General features: G+C 32.3%; 2 protein-coding genes across 19 annotated transcripts in view; one reads left to right on the top strand and one right to left on the bottom strand.

Moving 5' to 3' along the window:
• LOC116173236 (phosphatidylinositol 4-phosphate 5-kinase type-1 alpha-like) overlaps window positions 1–12,040 on the top strand; it is a 41,268-nt gene that overhangs the window by 24,964 nt on the left and 4,264 nt on the right. For 3 of the 15 annotated variants that reach the window (XM_031490675.1, XM_031490663.1, XM_031490620.1), the window contains one exon: window positions 5,996–6,527. The exons of 1 other annotated variant lie outside the window; for it this stretch is intronic. In XM_031490675.1, coding sequence (XP_031346535.1) covers window positions 5,996–6,063 — 68 coding nt within the window. In that variant the 3' untranslated portion in view covers window positions 6,064–6,527. Of the gene's footprint in view, window positions 1–15; window positions 2,095–5,995; window positions 6,528–12,040 lie in introns of those variants that run through there. 11 more of the 15 variants (XM_031490670.1, XM_031490654.1, XM_031490637.1 and 8 more) reach the window with 8 other exon arrangements.
• The window catches only part of LOC116173327 (transcription factor CP2-like protein 1), a 29,241-nt gene continuing 24,125 nt past the window's right edge, over window positions 6,925–12,040 (bottom strand). For all 4 annotated transcript variants that reach the window (XM_031490716.1, XM_031490733.1, XM_031490723.1 and 1 more), the window contains 3 exons: window positions 8,981–9,125; window positions 8,723–8,922; window positions 6,925–8,671 (listed from right to left, as the gene is read on the bottom strand). In XM_031490716.1, coding sequence (XP_031346576.1) covers window positions 8,383–8,671; window positions 8,723–8,922; window positions 8,981–9,125 — 634 coding nt within the window. In that variant the 3' untranslated portion in view covers window positions 6,925–8,382. The remainder of the gene's footprint in view (window positions 8,672–8,722; window positions 8,923–8,980; window positions 9,126–12,040) is intronic.

Below are 12,040 nucleotides of genomic sequence, written 5' to 3'. Positions count from 1 at the left end.
AATCTTTTTAAATAGTATTGGTAGCGAATTTTTGTGGCATTTTTAATTTTAAATAGATCCATTACCAAAAACTTATTGATGCTATTTAAAAACCTGGTGATGCACATTGTGTTGTGAATTTACAAATGCACATTGTAAATCAGTTGCTATTACACTGTAAGGAAACATATTGAAGCTCGACTCAAAATTTCAATATATTTCCAACATTTTAAAGCACTAGAAATTTTACAGCTCGTCTGTGTACACAGTTTAATTAGAACAATGTGATGTGTCTCTTATTTGCTAATTAACGGCGCTTCGTCTTTTTACTAACTGTCTCCAATCGTTGTATTGGCTTTTGTTTTAATTGAGGTATGTAGTGTCTGACCATGCTATAAAAAGTAACCACATTAATAATGACTAGTTTTTAGTTCAATGTGATAATTTTTAATTTTAGTTACCTTTTGAGCAATATTTTCTCGTTTAATTTAGTAAGTAAGGTAGTTTCATTAACAATTTTAGCTGTGTACACTGACGTTTTCCCTTGTAATTCATGCTTGCTCTCCCATTGGACCATTAGGAACAACTGAAGCATCGAGTGGATAGTGATTACCACTGAAAAATGTGTTGGTGTAATAACACACTGATAATCATCTAAGTTTTTTCTTGTTTGTATTAACTAAAAAAAATGGTTTTAATGAATGGCATGGTGTGGCTAACTAACCTCTTTATTTAATTTTACACTTTATGATAATTTTTTTTAGACAGTTTCAAAACACCATTTTTATATGTGGAAAAACTGGTGACCATCGCCTTCCGCTTAAAAGCATTTTTTAGTATACCAATTGATTACTAGTATAATAAAAAGAAGTATTTATTAGTTTGCGTTTTGTAAAGTGTATCGAACCTTAACGCGGTAGTTGTTACTACAAGTCTGTGTTAATTCCCCATTTGAAACTTTGTGTAACAAAATGTTATTTTTCATTTTTTTTATATGATAGAAAACACATAATTATAAATACAATTTTAACGCTCTACTTAAATGGACACTAATAAGTGATAATGAGATTGTGAACCATGTACAACTCCTTGACTTATTGTGGCCCTAACCTTTTGCTTCTGAATTTCATATGTGATCACTTATTTCTCATATTCGTATCAACAATTTTTTTTTGTAAATTGTACAGTAAAGCAATAGTGTCTGTTGTTTATATATTTAGAGATAGTTGGCGGATTGGCAAGTTGGTTTAAACTTTAAACAATTAACTATTTGGTTTGTTGTCACCTAAGGCTAGACAACAAAGCATTGCGAACCAAGTAGTTATCTAATTTTCTAAACCCAACTGCAAACTCGATCTCTAAATTGTACAATAATTGTCTGTTACACTATACTTAATTAAGGTATGAATCATTATAAAGGTAATGAACTGTGGCAAGTTAGTTTTCATAATTTATTTATTTTCTAAAGTGGAAGAAAATGAAAACGTAATTAAATTTATCATTTAAAAGTTATAGTGATTTGTACAGCAGACAAAGTCATTCAATGTAATTTTACATGGAATCTCGTCTAACTACTCTAGTGTAAGATAATTGCATTGTTTACAATTTTCATACCCTAACTGAAGCATACCAAAACAACTTGAAATATTACAACTGGCATATAAACGCTTATCTCTATGTAAACTGGAACAGCATTTTGTAGATGGAATATGTGTTTATTATATTGAGCATTACTCCATTTTTGTGGCATCCCTCACCTGTATTTTTTAGTACCTCTAAAAAAGGTGCCATTCTCAAATCTTACTGAATAGAAAAGTGGACAATGTTATGCATTTTTGGATGGAAGAAACGTGTACACTATTAACACTCCACGCTGTTGTCTGTTTTTCTAGAAACAACCTTTATAATTAAAGTCTCTTCTACCTAAGCTTCAAATTATCGCAAACAAACATACCATACTTGGCAATAAAAAAACAATATCATGTTAGTTGTAGTCTTCTATACCTAAGCGCTACTTTTTTTACATTATAGTGTATAGAATTATAGATGATTATAGTTGCGAGAGACAAGATTTTCTTGCTTTGTCAACTCCTGTCTTGGTCCTTAGTTAGTTCCCGCCGATACTATGCACAGCGGCGCCACTTGCTACACTCAAATTGTTGATTTACCGCCCGTCAAGATACAGACTTTATTTACAAAAAATATGATTTCATTTTTTGGGGTAATGTTTAGAGGCAACTTATCTAGAAAACTGCGGGTTACTTTTTCCGTTAATTGTCTTGATCGGGAGTAAAAAAAAATAAAACAGATTAGCGCAATAATCAGTGCAAAACATCTAATGTTTAAACAATCTGTATTCAGTTGCTATAAACTTAAAAAAAAAATAGTCTGACATTTTGTAGATAACGGTTTAAATGTACAAAGTAGTTCTTAAACAATTTTTTTTTAAAAACAACTTGAGTTTTTATAGTCGGCGCTCTTATGGAAATTTACATTGGGTACGGAAGACTCCACGATGATATTTGTTACATAAAATTTTACTTAAATAGTTTATGGCGATATACTTCGAAAACTTCAATATGACCATAGCATAAGCGTGTTGCTGTACTATGACTGTCTTAACATATATGAGTTACTTGGATTACATTTTCACACCGACATGTATTGAATTTTGAATGGAATCCCAGGAAAAAATTGTCTAATTTTAGTAAATAATAAAAATTTGTTATAATGCATTTACTAGTTCTAACATATCTAGTAGTTGTATGTTACAGTTACTTTGACTTTTTTGCAACCATTTGTACAATATTTTCCACTTTCTAACCAGTTAGATTCGATAAAATGTGCCCGAACGTAAATCAGCTTCAATTATTTTTATGCCAAAATTAGGCAAAGGTATGCTTTTTATTAAAAGTGAATTGTAATACTCCTCTATACTGCTTACATATTCGTGATAGAAAGCACCTAATTTCTTCCTAATGTAATAATATAGAAATAGAAGTTAGGCGAGCATAATAGTATGTATCACACTAAAAGAATAACAATCCATTGTATGACTTAATCTGTTTACTATGGTGTAATTGAGACTGGTTTTTTTATAGTTATACTGAATTTATTGTTTATATTATATGTTAATCACAGGCTTACCCAAACTATGTGTATAATTAACATATTGTTACAGTATGATTGTAATGTGATATAATCATGTTACTTAATCATATTTTTCATTAGACATATCGAGTGAATATTTTAAAACCGAACATAGGCAATTAACATGGGAAAAACGTTTTTTGCAGATCGTTGCTCCCCATGTTCACTTAGAGGGATTATTATAATGACACCAATCAAAAGAAAATTTTTTCCTTCGTCTAATGACACACGAATTAGTTCATTTTCAGGTGTATTTCTCACTATTTTATCAAAATTTCGGCAAGAAATCCAATTAGTAAAATCATGTTAAGCCATGGAAATTTCGTAAAGAATTGAAATAGGTTTTCACACAGACGGAATGGGACGCTCATTAAAATGCACAGAAAACAACGTACGAGAGTAAATATTTCCGCTGTAAATGTTGCTTATTATAAATACTTTTTCCTCAGTGAACCGCATTTTACAAAAAAATTAATGCCAGTTGTCATTAACTGATATTTTGAAATCTGATGTTTGAATCTATTTTTTGTCTTACTAGTCATGGCTTAACGTGATTTTGGTAAGCGGATTTATTGCCGAATTTTTGATAAAATAGTGAGAAATACACCTGAAAATGAACTAATTCGTGTATCATTAGACGAGGAAAAAAATCTTCTTTCGATGGTGTCATTATAAACCGTGTAAGTTAACATGGGGAGCAACTATCTACAAAAAACCTTTTTCCCATGTTAATTCCCTAGTTCGGTTTGGGAATATTCAGCCGGTATAAAAAACACATGTCTTGTCAGTATTATTGTGTAAACATATGTTTACTACATGTACAATCATGTTTGAGACTCATAAATGTGCATAAAGATAAATGTTGCTGTCGCTAAATGTGTTAAATAGGTTTAAATTAACTTTACTCCTTTTGTACTTGTGACTTTTTATATTATATTCTCAAACTTTGGAATTGATTAGTACAATATTTTAAGTTGTTTATACATGGAAAGTTAATTAAGCAAAATTTAATGTTTTTCATTCAAGACTGAACTCGTCAATAAAGTTTCTTCGTTTTGGCGGCATATGAAGTGGATAACATTCCATTACTTATATTTATCTAAAAAATTCCTTAAAGACCATGTAGAAACTTCTTACAAAATACTCCTTTTATACTTTTTTAATGTATTAGATACAAGCTATAATTTATTATATTCTATTGCTGAGCGTAATTTGTATATTAATAATGCAAGCTTGTGTAAAAATTGTAAAGTTGGCTCAGGTATATATACACATTTAGAAGCACAGGATCGCTTAGTTGAAAAAGTTTTATATTGTATATTGTTTACAATTGAAGCTTATTAAGTAAAGTTGTATAGCTTCATGTATATTGCATTAATATATATAGATATATATTACCAATATTCTTGTAATTATTATCAAACATGGTTACTTTTTATTAAAGCATGGAATTAAGTGAGTGCCATAATTAACGCAGTGTTTTATAATTGAATCATTGCTTACAGTTCACAATTAAAATAAGGCATATGAGGTAAATAAACATAACATAGGGTTGGGTTTGGCTAAAGATACCCACCAAACATTATGTATGTGGCATATGCTGTGATGGGATATTGCAATTTTTACTATAAAAATCACACATTTTACGTCCAGCGCTGTAGCAACGTAATTAAGAGCAAACATATAAGGGAGCTCTACTTGCAGGAGTGCGGGAGATGTCAAAGCCACCTATTTTTTTTTATACGAACAAAATGTGAAGGTAATGTTAAAAACGCAAATAAATCATAAACTATAAGAGATACGTATAGGAACACCTCATATGAAAAGAAGCAAAATTTGACGGCCTTTCAAGTGACATAATAAAAATTGGCATTCTATTTAGAAGGATTAAGTTTTTGTAATTGGACAAACACCACTGAATAGCGATACTCCTCAACCTCTTTTCTAACATTCAAACATTAGAGCAGATACACAAAGGCAGAACTTTGTTATGAAAAAATATGAATGCGTGAATAGTTTTACAATCAAACAGTATGCTTATAAGTTCAAGCATTTTTTCCAGTCAAAAAACCAAAATTTTAATGGCAGTGGACATATTGCATCTATTACAGGGGTTTTTGGGCACAGTCTAATTTTCTACTGAATACACAGAACACTTGTTAGCTACGGCGCTGTTCAGGTTGCAGTTCTGTTTCTGAAGGTGCATTGTTTTGTCTCCCAAGTTGAAAGTCCTGAGATTTGTGTGACCACGCAAACCTCAAAACCTTTCTTACCTTAACTGTCACATGCTCAGCCATATCGCAATTCATAAATTCCAATATATCTGAAATGAGAATAAATACACGATTCTTTTTCATGAACTCTATGCATTGAAGTTATGCAAAGAACTAGCCAACTCTCTCGTCTTTTTACATGTTTATGTGAAAATTAACCAAGAGTTTGTGTCATTATCTTAAGTAAGAATGAATTGTTTTGTAATAAGGACTTGAAAACAGTTTTTAACTCCTTTTTATAATTAGGAAAAAATCTTTTTGCAACAACGATTTTGAAATAATACAACAACTTACACATCAAAGTTGTGTAAAATATACACATATTTCGAAAACGGGTCCATGAAACATTGACCATTACTGTCAACTATTTCAAATACTAAAAATTACAACTAAACCAGACGTGTATGAGTAGGTTTCTTGTCACTGCACTCATATGCCACAGAATCAAGGTATCACATATTATGTGAGTGAATGAATGGGCCTGAAATCGTATTGAGAAACCACAATGGATGAAACTAAGACGAGGTTTTGTTTATTTTTTGAATTATTTTAACCTACCTATAATCACCTTTTGTTGTTATATTATGTTTTAGACCCATCTTTAAAAAATGATGCGATAGAAGACGGCAAGGTTGATACCAAAAATAGAATACCAAAGTAAATTCTTGGAGGAAGATATGATACTGCCAATTGTGAAGTAACTAGGAAAATTAATATGTCACGTAAATGTATACATGTTCAAAACTTTATTTTGACACATTATCGTTAGGCAATTATAAATTCCTTTCATGTGTAAATAACGTAATCACTCAGTTCGTCTATGTTATTGGTTTTTGTTCAGGATTACAAAATACTCCACCTTAACAAGGTTTGATTTTGGCTAATTTATTACATAAATTAATTCCAAAGCGTATTCATTATTGCTAAAAATATTACTCAAGTTTGTTAATATGGTATAACAATTAAAAGAGTATATTCAAAATTTATACAGAAGGTGACATACAACAAGTGTTTTGTTAATGTAAGTGCCACTAAATTCTTACACATTCCAAATAATTTCTGTGCTTGTTATATGTATGTTAATTATTTTATGTAAAACATTCTGTCAATAAATTATTAGTATTTTTTTGGTTATTTGATCTTATCACACATTGTCACCCTCACCTTACATTTGGTTGCTTTTGAGAGCATTGCACATATTTTTAGGTGTCTAGATTCTCATAACCAGATGGTTGTATTAAATGGAATACTTTACACCGCATCAATTAGAAATTGTAGATTCTCAGCAACCATAAGAGTTACAAAGACTGGTGGCACGTCTTTGAGTAGGTTTTGGAGTATGATTATATAAAAAATGTTTCAAAATTCCTACCACCAAAGGGCGCACCCCTACATGGGGGTGCGGAAAAATTCTGAGTTCGATGAAATTTGGTTTTTGAACATGAAAATCACGAATCTGAAGGTAGTTTTTGAAAATTCGAAAAAAATCCACTACAATTCTTGGGCGGACAACAAAAATGGAGACAATTCCGCAAAATTTAATGAGTTAAGGAACAAAATTGTCCACAGTTCTTTAAAATTACGAAGAAGAAATGCAAATTTGATCATTTTTTTGAGGGTGGCTCGCAAACGAAACATGTTTATTTGGAACAAGTGTTCGTTTTGATCGCCTCTACCATCCAATTTTTTTATATACATATATTGATCATTTAGAATAAACTTAACAATAAATACATTTTATGTATTTTCACAGTTAGAGAAAAATTGAACGAACTACACTTTAACAATTATAATCAACAAGTAATCATAGAACTAAAACCTACAGGTAGATATATTGAATTAATTACACCTAATAAACAAAATGGGCAGAATGTGTCAAACAATTAACAGTGGAAATGACAATTCCAATCACAAGTTCACACATAATGCATTCTACGTTGGTTTGCTTTAAAAAAAATCACAGCATATGAAGTAAATTAGTCCAAAGTTAAGAATTTTTAAAGCAAATCGAAGTAGATACAGTCAGTTTACTCCAAAAAGATGTAAGCACATAAATGCAATATAACTTATATTTTACCTTTCTCACTCCTGCACATTAATATAAATAATTTAGAGGTAGACGAGCTGGCAACTACATTTTTATAAATTAAAAGTCCGAGAGCGAAACGTTTCTTCATAGTACAACTTAAATAAAGTTCCATTCAACTACTAAGTTGGGTGTTAGGTGATCATGATCACTAATGTGCTTGTTTCATTTTGGAAATTTTTATGTAGTCAAATTGCTACTATTGAAGTAGAGTGTTATTATGTATCTATAACTGTATTCGGTATTAAACAAATAGTAACAGTTCAATAATACAGATAGCTTGTACCACGTTCATAAATGGAATCGCTGGGGCGACAGGGACCAACGTTTTAATCTTGCCTGATTCTGGTAGAGGAGTCGGCTCTATGTGGCGGAATTGAGCGTGCGTTGTGGTCGGAACAACGTGGGGGATCTGCCTACAGAGGACCTCCTTAAAGTCCCACTAAGGAGGCAGTGTTACTTCGATCCTTAGTGGTCAATTAGCAAATAAGCAACGTGTGGAATGTGAAGAACGGTGTTGAAATCTTTGCAATTAAGATGTGGATCAGGAATAAGATGGTAATTGAGGACTGTATATCTTTAACACATTTCTGATTTTTTGAAAATAAACAAGGACCATCTCCCAAGTTTTGACATACTTATCTTTTTTTGTATCCTGGTCATTTTCGATGAAAGATGAACTTAATAAATTATAGAAATTTCCAAAATATTCACAGAATCCAAACTAGCTGAAATAACATCATTCTGTTAGGACTAATAGTTTCAGTTACTGTGGTTTGTGGTTTTAGGACAGTGAATGTAACATTTTTTTAGAAAGGGGCTACTGTCAAATACGCGAGTTGCTCCAGAATTTCGATTGTGTTATCCTATCACTATACTAACAATAATTACAAATCATTTAATATAAGGCTTCAGCACAAAAATATAGTTGCCATTATCTTGAAGAATTTCTAAACTAAACATTGTTTCTTCTTTGATATGTCTTATAACGTCATTACTTAACTGAACGTGAATTGCCTGTGGACCATTCATGTAAATGTCGCTAACCTTATCTCCAGGTACACCGGTTAGTGCTGCCAATTTTTGCATAAGTTCAACACTGGTGTAGGATGATAAAAATATGGCATTGAATACTGGTGTATTTTCACGGCCAATATATATAGTTAATTTTGGTGTAATTGCCCTTGATAAACAAACAATGTATTATTCAATTTTAACTTAAAAACATACTTACTTAGCGTGCAATACATTATACAATCGTATTCCATCTGCTTGTCCACAAATTTGAATCAGATCATCTCTGGACATTCTCAACATGTCTGCTCCACCAAAATTTGCAAATATCGGTACATATTTGTCAAAACGATTTGTATTTAGCCAATGAGCCGTTAATTGTGGATTCGATCCTGGAAGTAGATGCTCAGAAATATAAACCTGCAATAATTTTCTGATTAACCGATACATTCCATAAAGGCGCATAAATTTTACATACGTTATTATTATTATTATTGACGGAATAACTATTTTCATTGGAGTGAGCTGGTGAAAGTTTTTGCTGATTGTATTTCACTAGAGCTGCTTCATCATTTTGGATTTGCATTTGATTCGCTTGCCTATTATGAATATTCGTCGTTTCACTGTAAAAGATAATTCACATCAAATTTTAAAGGTTGTTATTACCAATTTAAACATGATACCATAATAATAATAGTCACAATACAGGATGGTTCAAATTCGTGACTCACCATTGGGATCTTCGCAACGATGAGAGATACTGTGTAGGGTTAAATGGGAGCAAAGTTGCCCCTTTTGTGACTAAAGGTTTCCATTGCCACTTTTTTTTCGAAGAATCTGTTATCAGAATTACTATAGCATGCTAGATCTAGAAGCTACAGGCTGCTACTTTCTTATTTCTTATGAGGACAAAATAAGAAAAATAATGACATGTCACTATATACTTTTTACATAAATACAATGTGGCGCCCATACACACCTAAGAAAGTAGGAACCTGTAGCTTATTCTAAATTCTGATAACAGATTCAAATTCTCTGAAAAAAAGTGCTCACAGAATTGCTAGGGGAAACCGTCCATTTCCGACCGTTTAAGCTAAGGAAAATGAAAACAAAATTGAGGATTTTCAGTTTTTCGCTGACAAAATAATTTAGAACGCGTAGCGTCCGTTTATATTGTCTATCAAGATGCATTTGCTTATCTGCGACTCGTTTAGTACCTATTCATGAACATCTGAACCTCGATTCTGTGCTAGAAACCAATAACTTTGTAAGACCGTGGATCGGTTCTTCGATGTAGCCCATTACATATCGAGTATTTTTAAACATTTTTCAAAAATTTCAAAAGCGGTTTTTAGTCACAAAAAGGGGCAACTTTTCCCCAACGTAAGTTACACTGTATCTCTCACTGTTACAGAGATTCCAATGATGAGCCACGAATTTGAACCACCTGTACAGAGGAGGCATTTAAAGGAGTAGTAACTAATTTGATATGAATGGCACTACAGTCGAAATAAACAATATAGGTAGTAAATCTCGCCATTGTCGTTGTTAACGTTTACGCCCGCAATCAAAAGAGGTTTTCGAGATTATATTTATGAGCTTGACAAAAGTAGGTATTTCTTAAACATCAAGCATTGTTGTCTATGTTCTACTTGATATTATGGGACTGTCCGTTGATTTCATGGGGTTAAAGTTGTAGGAGAAATGTAATTGAACTAAGTTTATTTATTAAAAAATATTCCTATTGCGATCAATTTCGGGCCATATGTCCCACTGTCAGGCTTAGCTGAAATAGTTTTTAATAAATAACCTTAGATCAATTAGGTACGTTTCTCCTACAACTTTAACCCTATTGAACTAAACAATGGAGCAGTTTATTAACCCCATTTCATGGGACTTGCTCCAACTGTAAAATCTAAGCACTACAGTTACTCGGAGTAATAACTCCAAGGCATTTATAATAGGCGTGGCATTTGTTATTTTAGCAAATTTGCTACGTTTACGAATTTGTTAAGTCGCGTTTAACAAATTGTTAAGTAGTTTTGTTCGTTTGCAATTCTGGTGGCACTTTGCTAGAAGCGAGTTAACAAGTAAGGGCGTGGCTACGGTTTTGCTACGCCATACCGCATGAATGTAGCCGTTTCTTGTCCGTATTCCGAAAAGACGCACAAATAGTTCGAAAAACATTTTCTTTTTGAAAGAACTCCAAGAAATTGCAGCAGCTCTGAATAAATTAACTAACTGCTGTTCTCCACGACATAGTAGCTGCGATTTGGAGCCGAAATAGTTGAATTCGCCTAAAATATTTTTATATTTTTTAGTTATCGTTACTATTATTCTTCACGCTTACCTACTCTTATCTCGTTTGATATATTTTATGAGTTTATTTTAGTTTATTAACTTGTTCTTTTCTGGACTTTCATTTTTTAATTCAAGATAAAACAACTCGCCTGCAATATCAGGAATATCTACATTTCTGCAGGAAAAAAGCGGCTGTTTGAGGCAAATATTAAGAAAGATGTTCCTTTCCTTCCAAAAATGATTTGTAGGAAGCACTCGCCTTGGCCCTCAATAATCTCGATGGTACATAGAGATTGGTGCTTACCTTCGTCCCTATCCATGACTCATGACTCATGAGCATTTGAATCAGCAGTAATATCCTAAAATTTAATCAGCCATTTTTAAGCACACGGGATATTCGGCATGGATATTTCCCAGAATAAATACCTATTCACAGCGGTTTTAGTATTCGCGAAGCAATTTGCACCAAAACTGGACATCGCGGAAGAGAAGTGCATTCGAAATTAGCACATTAGGAGACATTTTCGATTCTCGTATCTAAGCAACCGCAAGTTTGTGGTCGTCTAATAGGCAAAATCCCTGGTAAAATCAGAAGCGATACAATTTTAACACATTTTTAACCGCGGCAAAATTTTGACGTTTGCGAATTAATTGTTGAAGTATAGACATGTAACCAAATCAATTCTAATTCTTTTACTACATGCAGGAAATAATATGTAAAATATCGTGATCTGTAGCCGTTGCGAGGCCCCGCTCCCTGCGTTAATCCGTACAAGAGTGAGTTATTTCACGTTAACAAAGTGCCAACGCCAATTCAGAAATGGCGTAAGAATCGTAGCAATTTTGCTAGGCATCTTGTTACGCTAACCAAACAAAACGGCTACCAGAATACCAATTTTTGTTAGACGTAGCAAATTTGCTCAGTTAACAAACAAAACGCTTAACAAGTGGCACGAGAACTAGCAGACATTACCTGTGCTATTTCCTGACCGGCCTACAGAAATTGACAGCAAGTTAATTATTGAATTGGGTTTTAGATCAAACAATAAATTAAATAAAGCCGAATCAATAAATCTTATATAGAACTGTTTTGAATTTAATTATTGAGGATTTCTTATTTAGGGGGATAATTAAACGGAATAATAACACAAATTTTTTTAAAAAAAAAGAAGAAGAAATGAGACTTAGTTAAAAACAAAAATCAACATATGCAAACATAGCTGCACGCAATATTAAT

The sequence above is a fragment of the Photinus pyralis genome, unplaced genomic scaffold, assembly GCF_008802855.1.
Source record: "Photinus pyralis isolate 1611_PpyrPB1 unplaced genomic scaffold, Ppyr1.3 Ppyr1.4_LG1, whole genome shotgun sequence".
Classification (NCBI taxonomy): domain Eukaryota; kingdom Metazoa; phylum Arthropoda; class Insecta; order Coleoptera; family Lampyridae; genus Photinus; species Photinus pyralis.
This window is presented reverse-complemented; position numbering and strand designations above follow the sequence as displayed.